General features: G+C 31.8%; 1 protein-coding gene across 16 annotated transcripts in view; it reads right to left on the bottom strand.

Moving 5' to 3' along the window:
- Positions 1–19157, bottom strand: part of dati (zinc finger protein datilografo) — a 1074481-nt gene that overhangs the window by 478116 nt on the left and 577208 nt on the right. For 8 of the 16 annotated variants that reach the window (XM_081740078.1, XM_081740077.1, XM_081740092.1 and 5 more), the window contains 2 exons: positions 9640–9654; positions 6553–6639 (listed from right to left, as the gene is read on the bottom strand). The exons of 1 other annotated variant lie outside the window; for it this stretch is intronic. In XM_081740078.1, the coding sequence (XP_081596204.1) occupies positions 6553–6639; positions 9640–9654 (102 nt within the window). Of the gene's footprint in view, positions 1–6514; positions 6643–9639; positions 9655–19157 lie in introns of all 16 variants that reach the window. 7 more of the 16 variants (XM_081740090.1, XM_081740083.1, XM_081740082.1 and 4 more) reach the window with 7 other exon arrangements.

Below are 19157 nucleotides of genomic sequence, written 5' to 3'. Positions count from 1 at the left end.
CTCAAATTTAAACTCCATTAATTTTAGTTACCGGTACTTATTTTAAAACTATTTCATTCACAACATTAAAATTTTAGATGTCATGTTAGCAGTTATTGCAGCAACATACTTCACACTCCAACCTTTTCCTCATTCCTGTTGTTCGGCTATTTTGTTTTCAGGCGTTTACGTTTTTCTGAATATCTCAGCATATATTTGTTCTATCAAAATGAAAATTGCGGAATAAATCTATATTTCAAATTTTCTTTAGAAATAAGAAGCTATTGAGTCATAATGTTATAGGCATCACATTTTTACTCTTCTAATAGAAACAAAGCCCGGACCCCCAAGCGTCACCGGACCAAATGTTCTTTGGACGAAATGTGCTTTGAACTAAACATCCCTGGACGAAATGTTTCTTGGACCAAATGTCCTTTGGACGAAATGTCCTTTAGACCAAATGTCTTTGGACGAAATATCCTTTGGACCAATTGTCTTTTGGACGAAATGTCCTTTGGACCAATTGTCTTTTGGACGAAATGTCCTTTAGACCAAATGTGTATTGGACGAAGTATCCTTTGGACCAACTGTCCTTTGCACGAAATGTTCTTTGGACCAATTCTTTTGGACCAAATGTCCTTTAGACCAATTGTCTTTTGGACGAATTGTCCTTTGGACCAAATGTTTTTGGATTAAATGTCTCTGGACGAAATGTCATTTGGACCAATTGTCTTTTGGACAAAATGTTCTTTGGACCAAATGTCTATTGGACGAAATATCCTTTGGACCAACTGTCCTTTGGACGAAATGTCCTTTGGACCAATTGTTCTTTGGACGAAATGTCCTTTGGACCAATTGTCTTTTGGACGAATTGTCCTTTGGACCAAATGTCTATTGGACGAAATATCTTTTGGACCAACTGTCCTTTGCACGAAATGTTCTTTGGACCCATTCTTTTGGACCAAATGTCCCTTAGACCAATTGTCTTTTGGACGAATTGTCCTTTGGACCAAATGTTTTTGGATTAAATGTCTCTGGACGAAATGTCATTTGGACCAATTGTCTTTTGGACAAAATGTTCTTTGGACCAAATGTCTATTGGACGAAATATTCTTTGGACCAACTGTCCTTTGGACGAAATGTCCTTTGGACCAATTGTCTTTTGGACGAAATGTCCTTTAGACCAAATGTGTATTGGACGAAATATCCTTTGGACCAACTGTCCTTTGCACGAAATGTTCTTTGGACCAATTCTTTTGGACCAAATGTCCCTTAGACCAATTGTCTTTTGGACGAATTGTCCTTTGGACCAAATGTTTTTGGATTAAATGTCTCTGGACGAAATGTCAATTGGACCAATTGTCTTTTGGACAAAATGTTCTTTGGACCAAATGTCTATTGGACGAAATATTCTTTGGACCAACTGTCCTTTGGACGAATTGTCCTTTGGACCAAATGTTTTTGGATTAAATGTCTCTGGACTAAATGTCATTTGGACCAATTGTCTTTTGGACAAAATGTCCTTTGGACCAAATGTCTATTGGACGAAATATTCTTTGGACCAACTGTCCTTTGGACCAATTGTTCTTTGGACGAAATGTCCTTTGGACCAATTGTCTTTTGGACGAATTGTACTTTGGACCAAATGTCTATTGGACGAAATATCCTTTGGACCAACTGTCCTTTGCACGAAATGTTCTTTGGACCAATTCTTTTGGACCAAATATCCTTTAGACCAATTGTCTTTTGGACGAATTGTCCTTTGGACCAAATGTTTTTGGATTAAATGTCTCTGGACGAAATGTCATTTGGACGAATTGTCTTTTGGACAAAATGTTCTTTGGACCAAATGTCTATTGGACGAAATGTCCTTTGGACCAATTGTCCTTTGGACCAAATGTTTTTGGATTAAATGTCTCTGGACGAAATGTCCTTTGGACGAAAAGGGTAGTCGCCATTAGTAAGGACTTACTTGTGTTACCTGCAGCATTGTGTTCCATATAAATATAGTTTTGATGCGACTATTCACTTCTACCTTTAAAATTTTCATATATGATGTTCTTAAATTGTTTGCACCATTGCTTTCATTCCTTCGGAAATACTAAGCACTAAGTTTGTAATTGTTGAAACATAATTGGACTTTTATTTGACAACTAACTGTATTGAATCTTATACCTCTGTAATCACAAGTAGAGGTGCAAAAATGCTAGAAACAAGAGCAACTTTTCTAAAAGAAAAAACAATCTAAACATTTTCGCTGGGAAATTTGGCCTTGATCTGAAAACAAATTCAGTCAAATTGAGAATTAATACTTTGTCCCTTTTTCTCCTCGCTAAATATAATTAAAAAGAAAGAAAAACAAGAAAGCATAATCACTGACATCTAAAAGAAAATGAAAAATAAGAATGTTGAAAATCAAAGAATTTGGCTCATTACCCCCTCCTCCCAAATCCTGGGCAATAGAAAATAGTGCACAAGGTGGATTCTCCATGTAGAAGTAATGGTGGTTGATGTTAAACAATAAATAAGATCTATTTTAGTCGAAACATTCATAGTACTGGTATTAACTGTCAGTTTTTTTTTGTTCCACGTATTTATAATTTCTGTATCTTATCATGCAAGAAACGAAAGAAATAAAATTTTAGTTAGTCACACACAAGTACTAAAATATGGAAGCATAAACACAACACCTTATACTACGTTAAAGGTCTTGAAAATTCGAGGATGAGGAAGTAAGTTATTTTCACGCTATTTACAAGGTTTCTATTTCAAACATTTAACATGAAACTAGTCGGTAAAATATGGAAAAAGTACCCACTATTTTAACATTTACAACTGACTAATTCAAGCTCACATAACAACGCACTTTATGACACTCAAAATGATCGTTTATTTCCTTATTTCTGTAAACAGTGATCAATGCTTACATTAGGCTCTTCAAACAGAATATTTCAGAAAATCCTTTTAATAAAAATGCCTTGAACTGAGAAATATACATTTACAACACGTAACAGAGAGTGGCTTTCGTGCCTTGATGTAAATTTCTGTGTTCGGTATATTACAGATTTTCTGAACTTTGAGCTTAGAAGAGAAGTTCAGAAACTACCTAATACAATGATCATGAGTATAACTCTCAGATATTGCTAAGATAAGAGTTAGATAACCCAAACAATATCTACACGAAATTTAGTTACATAACTTCGCACTATCTTGATTCTTCTAGTTACTTAGTTAACTATTGAATCTAATGATGAATGCAAAGGTGAACTGATAATCAAAACAAAACTACTCCGAATGAAAAGCTGACTATTTATTGAGGAAATCTCGACGTAAAATAAACGAATAAAACGCTTTCTAGCATCTCTAATCGTATTTAATCATAGAATGTTTCTGAAACGAGAAAGTATCGCTGGAGCTGACTGACTTTAAAATATTCTTAATAGAAAGAAGAAAATACTCTAAATAACGAATATGCAATGCCATGATTTTGTTACAGTAAGTATTCTAAAAATGAGAATCAAGACTCGAGCGTTCTAGGAATTCTGTGCCGAACTATAGAATAGGTCATGTAACAAAAGACATCTTCCCCACAAGAAAGGCCATATTGCAAAATAACCTTAGAATACATAACAGGCATATACTGCATATTACTGTGATCAAATTATATGTTTGCGTGATCTGTAATAGCAAATAATCGAGGTATTGGGTTTTCTCAGCTAATTTTTATGATATTCAATGATTAGCATGTTCTCATTAAGTCAATATGAAAAAGCATTAGATGCCAAATCAATTTACTTAGGTGAGTTGATCTGGAAATGAAGGGGATCAGTGCTGCCGTAAGTGGACTGAGGTCAACGAACAATACTGTAAACTAGCAATTAATTCTATGATTATGATCTAAGACAACAAATTGAAGCAAACTCTTTCCATATACTGAAGGAAACTGGTGGAATTGGAACATTTGCTTCCAATGTGCTCTGTAATCAGATAAATTCTGATGAAGTTCACAATATTTTTAGCAACAGATATGAAAGTATAGAAGCTAAAAGAAGCATTGCAGTACATTTTGTTTAACTGGTATTGTGATAGACTATGTAATGAGATTCTAGGTGCTTGATTTGAATATATATATACTTTTTAAATCGTTTAGTTGCATTCAAGTTATAATATAAAAATTACAAATTATTATATATAATAAATAAAAAGAAAGCATGCGGTATTATCTATATTCCCCTCCCCCTTTAAGAGAAAGAGAACTAGATTTTTTCATCGAAGGACTTTCAATTTTTCTCATTAGTTCCCATGAAAAAGATACATAAAAACAATACAAATGAACCAGAGACGATACCAACACAAATATGCATGTATATAAATATACTGTATATTTAGTACATTACGTGTGTGAGATTCGTTCCTTATATGGTGTCCTGTAATTAGAATATCAACTGAAACGTCGTCCACAAAAAAAAAAAAAAAAAAAAAAAAAATGTAAACATATACACAAGCAAAAATGAAAGAACATAAGGAATAAAAATGTTAAACCACGCAATAAACTTTCTAAGAAAAAAAATAAAAATAAGCAAAAGAGACACGAATGCATATACAAACAAGACATACACACAAAAATATATACAATATATGAAACAACAATACATTCTCAACAACACATAGTACGCCAAAGCCTGGCTAAAGGCAAACTACATTTAAAGCACAGGAAACTACAAATCATATTTTCCAAATAATAATAATAATAATAATAATAATAATAATAATAATAATAATAATAATAATAATAATAATAATAAACGCATTATTATTATTATTATTATTATTATTATTATTATTATTATTATTATTATTATTATTATTATTATTATTATTATTATTATTATTATTATACGATCTCAATATAAGTACAAAACTTCTTTATTTCAAAATTAAAAATAAACGATTATATTTAATTTGAATAGTAATTCAGATTGTCTTCCATAAATTAAAGAACGGATATTATGCAAAAAGTAACAGAAAAAAATAAATGTGTCCAGCAGATACTTTGCGAAGCTATTTGTTTCTTTATTGGCAAAGTGCACATATTTTTACAAACAAAAAGAAGATACGCTGATATTACGAGTTCAGTTAACAAAATAAGACGTCGTTTTTAGGAAGCACCAGTACACTAATTAAAAGAGGCTAACTATAAATTTTCTTATGTTCATGCGTTCGACTTTCTCTAGACATCATAAAGTATACTATTTTCTCCGTTTCATAATTAATACCTTTAGGAAGAACAGCAGTTATTCCGCACTGTACAAGGACTGCAATTGCAATGTTCTTTCTTCCTTGTAGCCTCATTCCTTCTAGTTTATTATGCACATCGTGTGCATCCTACATGCTAATAACATCGATGTTCAAAAGTTACAATGAAATATCCGTTGCTGTTTAACATCTCTGAAGCCTTCAACAAAGTGCACAACTTTTTTAAAAGCATGATTTATAATAAGTGGTTAAGAGTTCATATATATATATATATATCCTTTATTATCGTGTTCTACGAAAAAACGATTTTTTTATTGAAAGATTCAGGCAGGAAATTGGAGTACAATTGTGAGTAACAAATTAAAACCGAGCGAATATTTCTAAGCTCTCCTCTTACGTTCCTCTTAAATAGTTTGTTATACGGAATACACACATAACGCACTTTTAGTTCCAACACGCGCTAATTTGCGTAAAATCAGTGAATTATGATTTAAATGTATTTAGGATGACTAATTGATCGCGTCAGTTAGGGAAATGTTCTTTGGTTTATACTTAAAAGATTTTATTTTATGCACCAGAAGTCCTTTACTGGATTGCTCAATGCGTTAATGTAGCTCACTTTAGATGATAATTAACTTGTTATTTTTACCTTTCAGCAAAAGCAACCGTTTTTATAATAACCACAGTGTCGTATATGACACACATCAATGATGATCCAAATCTTCTGCTTGACGATCTTTGTATAAAATACACGCACGTTTATTAGAATTTAATTTGAGATGTAAATTTCGTATGAATGCTAATTCTTTTTGAACACACTTTTATTCGAAATCGAAACATAGGTTTGTTCATCGTATAAGTTTCAATATTCTAAGTTCAACAGATTGCAAGCAATATTATTATCTCAATGCCACAATAGATATAGATTCGAAAGCAAACGTGTTTACATAAACAACAGAATACAACACAGGAAACAACAACGCAGGTATGGTTTAAATTAAGTATTATGTTAAATTTCATAACCTTTTTTGCTTAGAAGAAATAAATTATTCAAAAGTACAGAAAAATATAAATGCAAATTCACTCTATATATGTATCCCAACTGTGAGAAATATTAACTTATAATAATTCTATTTACGTAAGAATGAAAATTAAAACAATAAAACACCAAAAATAATTACACATTACTACATTTTCGCCTATAATCAAGCTGACTGGCTACTTAAAGAAAGAAAAAAACTGTTAAATAAATTTCAAAAAGAAACAAATGACGGCTCACAGACACAGTATGATGTAAATATATGGAAGATACTATACACAACGGAAGAGATGCCAACTCACACGTTGCAGGGTAGACCAGCATTCTTCAAGCGTTCTCTCGCTCAGCTGAGTATTGGTTCTAGACTGCTGGAAGAAAAGACCAAAAGGTAGGGACTAAACAAGAGTGAAGAAGAAATTACCTGAAAGCCAATTCATACTGCATTTTCTACAATACACATGTACGAAAGATATGGAATTATTAGCCTAGAAAGTCCCATAATAATATAGTAACTTGCTGTTCTTAATCACACGCTAGAATACATTCTAATCTCTACATACTGTACTACACAAAAACATAGTAGCTACTAAAGTATAGTTATTGTGAAGAAATGTGATTGCATATATAGAACTCAAAATTTATCTAAAGTGAATTTTAAATATATTTCAAAGGAAAATACTAATACCTACTACTGTTTTAGAAATTAATTTGTAGCATCAATATGGCAACATCAGATTATGAAATGAAAACAACCTATCAAGATATCAATTAAAATAATTTATTCAATAATTTATTCATTATGCTCGATACTACATATATCTATTTATTTCTAAACAATGGATTAAGGAAATGACGATTGTTAAGTATTTGTTTTGTGATTAAAATGCACTTAAAACTTAAAATGTTGAGATTATGAATTAATAATTACGATCTTAACACTTAGTAATTGCAAGCCTATGCCGAAGTTAAAAGGAATATAAAAGTTCTATTGCCATAGACGAACTCAAGTTTTTAAGTTCTGTACTTTTTTTGCTTTACTATGCATCAAACAAGTCGCCTCTCCAAATATGATATTCTTTATCATGTAATTACAACTGACGTAATGCCTTAGATATGTGGCGCCCTAAAGGATTGAAATTTATTACACATTTAGAGAAGCACACAAACAAACAAAAAAAATCGAAGAAAATGATTTACCATCAATTAAGCCTAATAATAACTAAGAATTCATTTGCTTATAACAAAACATGAAAAAAATAATAGAAAGCATTCACTAATGAAGTTATAGTCCGTTTCAATTTATTAAAACATTTGAATTTAGCAATGCAACTTCTTTAAATCAAAGAGATTATTACTTCTGTAGATCCTAAAAATATTAATCATGAAACGATACTTTTTACGGTACTTTGGTTTGCAAATAGAAATTGAAGAAAATCATATTTAGTACGATATTCACGCAGAACACTTTAGTTCAAAAATTCGAATTATTGTAATAACATGTTTGAGAGATTCTGTAAAAAATCTCCACAAACAGTTTTAATTTAAGTGTTAATAATATCCAATTACTAACGGTAAATTAGTATATCCAGAATAGTTACAAAATGAAATATTTTACACAAATTTAAAATCTAATAATAACTTAATCAACTCGATTCAAAAGAATTAACTACCTTCTCATGCATAGATGAACACTAAAATCTTTCAAGAAAATCATCAGTTATGAACTGTTTCTACATCCCGTATTTTAACTTGCAGTTTTCTTCTCTAGCAGCCCTTTTTGGAATTGTCCAGAATTCTAAATGTTTAGATAAATATCTTCTGTTCTTAATAAATTTTCAAAAATGTAAATTAAAATTATTACTCATTAAATACTGTTAATTACATTATCGTCAACAAGAACAGCAAGTACTAATTTGTTTTATGTAGAAAGATGCTAAATGGTGTAAAAACAGAAAAGCTAGAAGAAAAGGTTTCCACCAAAAACCCTTAAGAAAATGTAAAAAGAGATTTAAGCCAGTTAAACCTAAGTTGGTCACCCGTAGTTCCACAAAAAGCGTCCAATTAAGCACATGGTAATATTCTGATTTTACAAAAGGATAGCCAAATTATGGAGATGGATAAGTTAGAAAGGTGGCCAACAGGTTTTACTGTATATACACAGTAGGTTATCCTCCAAGCTTTTTATATCTACCTACTCAACAATTTACACTACTTTCACGGGGCACTGTAAGTCTAGGAGACATACAGATACACATAACTAAAACCTATGTCTACATTTAATATTTTGAAAATTTATCATAAAATTAAATTACGAAGTTTAAACAAAATGAGTTAACAATATTTAAAACAGACTTGAAGATTGGAGGTTTTCGTTACAATTTTATAATTTTATAAACTCATTTAGTTGTATTTACTAAACATTCCTAATTTAATATTTGAAGTTAAGGTTTATAATATTTTTATAATATTTTCTACTAATTAAATCACGGTATAACTTTGGGATAACTTTTCCAATTACGCTAATCTAGCAAGGAAATGTATGATTGAGCCTAGAATTTGACAAAAAAATGAAGCAATTTGCGATAACTTTGCAAAAATAAACCTCACCTATAAAAGTGCTGTTTAGACAAATATCAAAATGATCTTGTGAACTTTTCTACTTAAAATTTTGATTTTCACAACCAAGTAAGACTCAAATTTGTTTTTCAATTTCATTTTGCTTATTGTATTTACTTTGTGTGATAATACTCAAGTAAAGTATTTATAATTCAGAGAACTGTCTTATGCTATTACTTAAGTAATAGTATTGATATTGACAATGATAAAAATTAAACGAAACAAGTTAAGAAGGAAATATTTTCAATATTTTTAACTAACAGTTATATTTTATATATATCTATGCATACAGTGCTTATGGACTTATCTTAAATCCATTACAACTTATAAGTATAGGGCCTATATACCTTACAAGTGTTAGGTTTGTGCGATAAGCACACTAACTACATAACGTGCAAATACAATAGAGAGAACATCGAACAAATAAATTTAAAAAAATACAATCAGGATTACAAAAAAAATAATAGCTACTCATTTTTCTTTAGGATCATGCATATGTTTACATACATACACACACATACACACACTCACTAACTCGCTCACTCACATACTACACAGAGTGTGTTGTATGTACAAATACACGCACTCTTGTATACATACTACTTAGACACATACACCAAAGTACCTACAAAAACCACACGTACAGATACATTCATGATTTATCACACAGACACACACATACATACACACACACACACACTTACACACGTGTATATACAGAAGACATATACACAGGAATATATACGTACACTCTCAAAATAAGCCTTTAGAAGCAATTATAAAAAGAAAGGAAAAAAATTAGCTTCAAATATTGCTTCAAATTACATAAAAGATAAAATCTGCTAATCACATTTACTTGTTAATAAGTTAACTATTTACATATAAAACAGGACAGAAATTGTAAACATATTTAAAATACACTTCATACAAATATCAATTAGCATTAAGAGAAATAACCTTCAACAAAAATATGCAACACTTCATAAAATTATTTTAAAATTTTATTTCCTTTTGCATTAAAATTTTCAAACTTTCGTATAACAAGTGACAGAAATTATTAATAAAAGAACATTTAATTGCGTAATGCAAGATTTAATCAAACACAGATTACCAAGGTGGAGTTTCTGCTCAATTATATTTCGGAAGCTTACTAGCGTAATTCGTAGTACATTATATATGATATACTATGGTAACGTTATGTTACCGAAATGACACACGTAATAGAGCGAAATTTAACGAAAAGCGGTCTTACAACTTAGGCTCTAAATGCATTTCACTCTACACGGAAACACGAATGTATCCGTATACGTCTTTATGTGAGATACATATATCTTGCATTATATAGAACAAGAAAGATTACCATAGAAACAACATTTACTTTTCAAGCCTCTACTGAAATAGTAACATTTTCATTACAATAAATAAATGAACAAATTTCATTAAATGAAACAGATTAATGTTTCTGTTATTACACGTATGCAAGAATGAAGCTTACAAGTAATTTCATTTTATTCCAGTTTTCACTCATGTCACACACAGTAAGAACCTAGGTATCTAAGATAAAATTATGTCACTGCTAAATATCGTTCATTGTTCGAACAATATCAACTGAGGTTTACAAAAGACTTTAAATGGGACTTTAAATAACATCCTTGTTTGACTTTCAATTATTTCAGTTGTGTATTGCTGTTGATTGTACGGTATCTTATTTTAAAGTGAAATTGCAACCTATTTAACATGATATGCTGCAATGTGTGGATAATATTCCTACATTAAAACCTAGAGTGCAAATAACAAGATGGAAGTTCTTTTTTCCATTTTCCATTTATGGAAAGTAGAGGGAGTTCGGGAAATGTGAACCCGGTCCCATCCTTTTTTTTCTAGCGGATTTTATTGCAGTAAATTGGCAACTCTATCAGACAGTGAAAGCTGGGTGTGCATCTACATATAAAAAATTTCAGTGGGAAAGCCATTGAGTATAAGTCAAGAACGCAAAATTGTCTGTAAAAGATTTAGAAATTTTGTAGAGGTCAATTTGTTAATAGTTTTTGTCCTGTACTTGGTTCATGTAGGAAGGATTATGCTATGTACGCGATGTAGTATCAAGAAAAATGCATTGCTGAATGTTGTATCGTCTTGGCGTCGCCTTATAATGAATATACAAATTATTCAGTAAAAATATATAATCACCGATGCCGGTTAAACTGGACACTTTATGTCGCTAAAGTGGAGAGGGACATACACTTTGATCGACCTTTCGGCAGTGTTTCCTTTCTCTTTTAATGAATTTATCAGTATAATATAATTTAGACGTTCATTTGCAGTACAGACATTGGATACGTCTATATAATAATGATCTAAGTGTGCCACCTCATTCTAGTTAAAAACCGCAGCAGCTTGACAAGACAATCACTGGAGTTATGAAATACTACTACAGTAAAGAAGTCATAACGTATCTCAGAGCTAGCTACAGGTCGTCCTATCACACTATAATTTGCCTGAGCTCTTTTACAAGGCATATTTAGTCATAGGAGAAACAACATACAGACAGGAGATATTACCCGGGGTCCACTTTACCCTACCACTTTCAAAATCAGCAAGCTTCCATACTTCCAATGTAATAAGGAATAATTCAGAAAAGAATGCAATGTGTTCGAAATCCCTCTTGAAACATGGCACAAATAGACAAAGAATTGTTATGTTACAGAAAAGTTCAATAGAGTTGAATAGGTATGAATTTGTGTTGAAAAATAAAAATGAGGGTCAACATTTCCCGAACTTCCTCTAAACAGCTAGTGATGTGTTTTTAATATTACACGTTTGACTACATATCGTGATATTATGTGATGACATAGCAGTTTCAATTTAGACAGTTTATTTTAAAGTGTCCAATTACCCAGAAGTTCTAACTTAAAAGTACTTTTTAAAATCTTTAATCGATTTTAAGTCCCAAGATATGCTCTTTATGCACTAGCGGGAATGAGTTCTTACCGTAAATCGGAAAGGCGAGACAAATTTTCGATTATATTGGAAAATTACAAATAAATAAAATAACTTCTGTAGTAACGAGTAGTGTATTAAACTAATTTAACTCTCAGATAGTTTGGTAGTTGATTTTTGGAGTTTAACGTTCCTTTTCAGTATCGAGGCTATACGAGACGGTACTGCTTAAAGTGCGATCCGAACCATTACTTGGATTTGTATCCAGGGCAAGTATTCCTGTCGGAAATCCAACCCGGAACAACACGTAAGCATAAATAATATCAATGAAATACTCGAAATAAATTTTCTGAAAACATTTTAGGATATATTATCATCACATTTTAAATAATACGAATTGAAGAAATTTATTGCAAAATTCTTGAAAATTCTCATATGTTCTGTAGGTCAACATAGGAAGGCAAACCCTAATGAGAGTTTAAATCTTGCTGGCTGTCCGTAAGTCATTTTCGTGTAAGAATAAATAGAAACACTTTAACAAGATCACATACATCTCAAATAAAGATTTTTCAGTTTTGTAAATAAAATGGTTTGTTTATTAAGTTAAAAAAAGGTACATAAATAAAAAAAAATAAAATTAAACCATAAATTTGCTCAATTTACTTCTTTAGTAATATTTCTTTCTTTTATTCAACTTCCCTGAGCAATAGAAGTATTTAACTGTAAGTCATGTTACATTCCTTTCTTACAAAACAGCCTTGCAAAGTGCTCAATGGATTCTCTTGGTTCATCGTACGTCTTTTGACCTTGTACTAAACTACCACCACAGTTACTCGGTTGAAAGACGAAGACTTTTGAGGGAGTTAGTTTCGTAGTTTGTCCAAAGGCGGGAATGGTCGGAGAGATTAGTCTGTCTGAGAATTCTCTACATAGGGTAAAGTTCTTGGAAGAGAGAGAGAGAGAGAGAGAGAGAGAGAGAGAGAGAGAGAGAGAGAGAGAGACAGTGAGAGTGAGAGTGAAAACGGTGGGAGGGTGAGGCAAGAAGAGTTGAACTTCTCAAGCCCAAGTAAAGTCAGATGGTCATGGCTGTGTAAATCCCTTACCCACAGCATCAACAGGCAAATACGCGTGCATATCTTCAGAAGATAGAGAGGGAAAAGAAAAAGACAAGGAGAGAGTTGATAATAAATCCTACTCCTCTTTACCCGCCTTTACTCCTTGAAGACCTTCACCTGCTTTTCCTTCCCTCTCCCACTAAGCTTTACCACTTCCACGGCATTCACTAGAGAATTCCATGGAAGAGGTCCTTTCCACTCCAAGGCGGCTTCGCTTATGTAACCGCACTACGTGCTGGGGAACTCCTTTCAAGACGGAGGAAGGCTTGGAGTATTATCGTCTAAGAGGAGGTAAAAACACAGGTCTCTCACCATACAAACCCAAACAGCTGATGACGTCAAGAGGTAAACAAACCTCTCACGTGAATCGCAATTGACTACGCAAACTTAGATAATTGGAACTAAGTAAGTTACAATGCATTTGGTGTACATATTATATTATTTTCAGATTCATAGAAAATAAAATTACAGACGTTTAGTGACTGGGCCGTATTAATGCATGGGCCAACATGGAACATGGCCTGGCACAGCAAATTTTCCTGGACCAGTTTTTTTAATTTATTTTTTATTTTTTAAGTCAAGTCAACCGTAATTTTATTAACTGAAACTGAAATCTACAAATTACTTTATTGTATTTATTTTCTTCCATAGTTAACTTCTCAAATTTTCTACACCGATAGTTATTGATATTGAGGGACAGGAAGCAAATATGTTACAGACAATCTTGTTCAATGAAGTGAATTGGATTAGATTGATTCCTTTAACAACCAAGCCTAAACATATGTTTTAATTCCTTGACCGTATCATCAAATAAGTTTACATGCCAACTAAGGAAAGTAATCTAGAAAAATTAATACTATTTACGATGTTCAATACACTTTGAAAACAATAGAAAATGCAACTATAAAAAGGAATATCTGAAAGACTGTTTGAACAAATGTCTCTAACAATCTAACATTACGTTTATCCATTACCAAAAATAAAAATAGATAAATAAATATGATACTTATTTACCAAGAAACTTATACTTCTTATAAAAGACAACAGGTATTTTACTCTCAATACATTGATAATTATGTTATACTTTGTATATCATTAGAATAAGTGATGTGCGGAAGAAAAATTTCATTCGAAGAACGTCTCTATGCCAGGTAGGTAAGTTGCTAGATCAAAGGATTTCCTTACAACGAGGAAATCGAGTAGAATTTTGGTTGTATCGCGGTCAAACACTTGTAAAGTACTACGAAACCGAAAATATTATTCTCGAAGTATATCGTTCATCATGAAGTTATTATTCAGCCTTAAAGAATCTGTGTGGAAACATAATGACACTGTAAATGAGTCTAACAAACTTCTTCCTACAGTAGGCTAATAGTAATAGCTGTATCGTATTTCTTTGTACCTACAAGAGTAATAGACGGCCGTGATATCAAAACTGTCCTTTGGAAGTAGGAAATAATGTAAAAAAAATTTAAAGCCGTACAGAAATTCGTTGTACAATAATAATAATAATAATAATAATAATAATAATAATAATAATAATAATAGCAAGTAAATTATTTTTAAAAAGTTACGAAGTTCAGCATAGCGTTGCCCACGAGACGAGACGAAAAAGAGGGTTTTATGAAACATGTAACACAAAAACAAAGTTTGATATCTGAGACTTGAGCGAACAGGTCCTGCCTACGACTCGAGAAATTTCTTGTCTCATCTCGAACTTGCAAATGCACTTCTCATCTCGAAAATGAGATAAGAATCAAGACGAGACAAAAAACTTCTAGTCTTATGGATAACACTACTTCGGAGAAGTCTGGATCCACTAGACCTTTCCTGTGAGTGGGCCTCTGTCTTCTGATTTTATTAAAGCCAGAAGAAAACAGCCAACAACATGTACTAGAAATCAAAATAAATCTAATAGATGTATTACATATTACGAAAACATTATACGATACAGTAATTATGTATTGTTTGTATCATAGGAGAAAAGAAAAGCAATCTCATCCAATATCAATAGATATTCCATATTAACATTTTCTGGTATCGCTGTGTCTATGCCTCCGAGTACTATTTTTCTAGCAATTTGCATCCAATCATTTCATAAGTGCTTGTTTTCAGGTAATAGATAACTGTATAAAATCAAGAACTATGGATTGATGATGAAGATCGTATGATAATAACAATGTATGTGAAAATTGGAAATGTGTTAAATTATGCGCTTCTGTACATTTTGTTTAAGTATAGTATTTTATACTTTTTTATTAGTGATTGTATTTAAAAATTTATCTTATGCGTTGACATGTTTTAGAGTGCTGAATTTCTGTCTTATTCATATTAAACGTGTCACTTGAATCAAAACTGAAAGATTCACTTTATAGAAAGTATATCGTATGATATATTGCACCAACGCGGTGGCCAACGCGTCAACCGCGGTCGACCAGCAAGTCGTGAGAGGTAGCCTTCGTTGATCTGTGTCACATTGTCTGTATCGATCATTGTTATTGCTTTATGATTTTCTTTAGCGGGCTAGTGAACAGATAAGTAGACTGCCAGTTATTTCTGAAATGAAAAGTAACCATTAAATCTAAAAAGATTGGCCACCGCCTATCAGTACTTGTTGATGCATGTTGTGTTCTTTGTAACTAAATCAAAATCCAAAATCAGTCAATTTAACAAGTCTAACAACTTATAGTAAAAAGGGAACAACACTAAGTTGTACTTTATAAAGAATGATCTTGATGATTCAACTTACTACAAAACACTGCTTATAAGTGCACGGATGCAGTGCTATAGTTGGTTGCTACTAAAGAACACTTACGTTTGTTTTTTTCATTTCATAATTTCCCTTTATATCCACCCTTTAAAAACACGTGGACTCCAAAGGAAATATAAATAAGACCATAGAAAACTAATAAGGACAATTGACGCCGTGCTGAAAGACAGTAAACATGCTGCACTTAAACCCCATATATTATATATACATATTTTTTCTTCTTTGAGCGTATGTATATTCTCGCGATTAGTTACAGCGGTGTTATAAAATGTGTTAAGCAGTAATAAATAATGTAGGTTTATAATATCTTTTTTTATGAGGCAACACAGAAAAATATGCAGAAATAATAACAACAACAATAAAAAGGCCACTTGCATTAGGATTTAAACTCTGAACATTTTAGTCATTGAATACAATTGGAATTACATTCCTACATTCATTTGGTGTACAAAGTGCATATTGTTCTTTTCTAAAATGGCGTATAAAAATTATTACATACAGCTTCCCCCTATAGAGTTACACTATTATATAATTTCACACTGAATCACTGCAAATAAAATGGTATTCTTTTTTCAGCACTGGTTTCGCTGACGCATATGCTAACTTAATTGAGATAAAGCACATTTCTTTTAGATTCGCATAAAGACACGCCATCTTGAAAGCAAACGCGGCATATGCATGCGACCTGCGTCATGTGACCGATTGATAAGAAGCAAGAATATCTTTTAAGACTCTATAAAACCCAGCAGATACATGTCAAACAAAGTATTTGTTTAATATGGCGAATTAAGCAAAGGTGCACCAACAGCATTGTTCTAAGCACCTTTAATATATTTTACTTTTATTACTTACATCCGCTTCAAATAGCGACTTATTATTTAAGCGCTATTATATTATTTTAAACGCCTGTTATGAACAACTCAAAACAAGTAAATCATGAAACTGGATTTAACGTTATCCATTTATGTTGGAATGAAATAGCTCCATTAAAACTAGACGCAAATTTTCCTTTCATTTTTCTTATTATGCATGCGACCATCTATAGAAAAACTCTATAAATTTATTGATTTCACAACACACTGTTTTATACACTATTTTATTTAATATACTTCATACCGTGACTACTGTAGATCAAGTAAATCAGAAATAGAATGGAGTTTGAAGTATTCCATAAAGTACAAAAGGAAAGCTTATCGGTTGTTTCCGATCTACTTAAATAACGATACTCACATGTCAGAATACGAAGTACATCACAGAAGGACTTTTTTTTGACAGACTTTACATTATGTTATTTATTCGCAACATTATGTTATTTATTTGCAACATTAAACAAACTGACCCTGTTCATCAATTACAAGAACACAAAAGAATTGAAGCAGACTTGTAACATGAATCATTAATACACTGTATGCATTAGAAAAGAAAACTGCCGAAAATCCATAACCACAGAAACAAAACCTGGATCATATCCCTATACCAATCTAGCAACTATTGTTACTATCTACCTGAATTCCTGTTATATTATTCTCTTATCTTCCTGTACCCAAAATTGCTTTAGAGTTGGTCACAAGAATGTAAGAAACTACACAGAGCTCTTCCAATAGAAACAGATACACTGTTTGAAACGATACATCACTTTCACGACACCTGTTCGCACCCGGTGCATACTTTCCATGCGAAGGACATGTTTTTCCCGTCTTTTACATACTCGATCTTATTATGCGTATGACAAATTAGCAAGAGTGAAACAGAAAAAAATAAATCTTTCTTCACATTCATCTGTTCTAGAGTTATATAAAGCAATTAAGGACACAACAGAGCGGTAACAAACCTTAGTTTACTTACGTGCCATATAAGCAAAAGCAATGAGTTTCAAAATTGCAAATCAACACGAAAACCAGGTAAATTTAACTACGAAATACGTGTGTGGCACTTGGAAATGTTCATCGTAAATGTTCAGAGTATTTCTTTTAAAAAAAATTACATATTCAGTAAAGTTTTATATGAAAACTTGCAATGCCATGGAATATTTTATGTCTCTTGAATCTTACGTATTAAGTTATAAATTCTTTATTACAACATTAAAGAAATATCAAGAATAGGCACAAAGAGTAGATTATCTTCCGTAGAGTTTAAATGTTTCTAAAGCAGGAAGAATTATGCTTGTATCAATGTACAAGTCAACTTTCACAATGTTATTATTATTATTATTATTATTATTATTATTATTATTATTATTATTATTATTATTATTATTATTATTAAGTTTGAACTAAGCTACATAATTAGTTTTATTACGTATAAAAAACGTACTTTTCCAAAGAATGTTCTGAGTTTTGATGAAAATACGAAGATTCCGATTACTAGATATTTCACGGTAAAATTCATTTGAAGTGTTTTAGAGTGAAATACTGATTGTGAAGAAAGTTTGTTTTCAGATTCAGATATGAAAAGTCAGGCTTTTATACTATTTTATTCTATCTGACGATACTTTGGATCACATACTATCAATGAGAATGTACTATTTGCACTAGCGAGCAAGCTTCTATCAATAACTCCGCGCCGACAAGCTGCTAGATCAGCCTATGAGTAAGTTAGTTTTATTTGCTTCTGCTGACACCATACATAGTTCGAGCTAAGAAGAATGCTTTCAGCAAGTGTTCCGAACACCAGTTAATTTGTACTGGAAGTGTAAAGCAAACTAACAGCAAAATAGTGGGAATGAAGTCAGTTAATTTATTCGGGGGAGGGAGAAGTGGAGGAGCAGAGAAGTTTTAGCGGGAACAGTTATTTTTTGTATAGTTATTTAGTAACAACAGTATAGTAATAAATATTAATTATTTATCACTTAACTTTCATTATAATATATGTCTGGGGGCAGGCGGTGCTACTGGGGAGAGCGTCCACCCCTTGTTCCCCTCTGGCGTTATCACTGAGTGGAATACGTGAAGTATGATATAATCAACAAAAGGAAAGTTGTCCAACACAACTTCATGCAATCCTTCTTAAAAAGATTTGTATTTATTTATTTGTCTTCTTTACTTTTTATTTCATTGCAGGAGAAAATAATATTATTTGAAGCATAATAAGCTAGAAAACGTTAAAAATATCAAAAAGAAATTTAACATTCGCCAGCATTATCCAATTTAGTATCTCAACTAAACATTGAAGGAGGAAAGAGAGCATGAAGTCGGCTCTGAGGTTTTATTGCAAACTTCTAGAACTTGGTGCAAAACGAAAGGAGTTAGCGGCTTCACAAAGTACAAGTAAATAAAGACTCAAAGACTTTGATTTGGATGACTTGTATGATTTTTCACCACCGTTATTATTTACTTATTAATAGTAACAGTATTCCATGACAACCGAATGAGACCATTTAATACGGGAAACAATAAATACAACAAATTTGTTTCTTGTTCATTTATGATTACTTTGATAGAAC

This window comes from Thermobia domestica, chromosome 15 (genome assembly GCF_964235325.1).
Source record: "Thermobia domestica chromosome 15, izTheDome1.hap1.1, whole genome shotgun sequence".
NCBI classification, from domain to species: domain Eukaryota; kingdom Metazoa; phylum Arthropoda; class Insecta; order Zygentoma; family Lepismatidae; genus Thermobia; species Thermobia domestica.
Note: the sequence above shows the minus strand (reverse complement) of the source record. Positions and strands in the feature narration are given on the sequence as shown.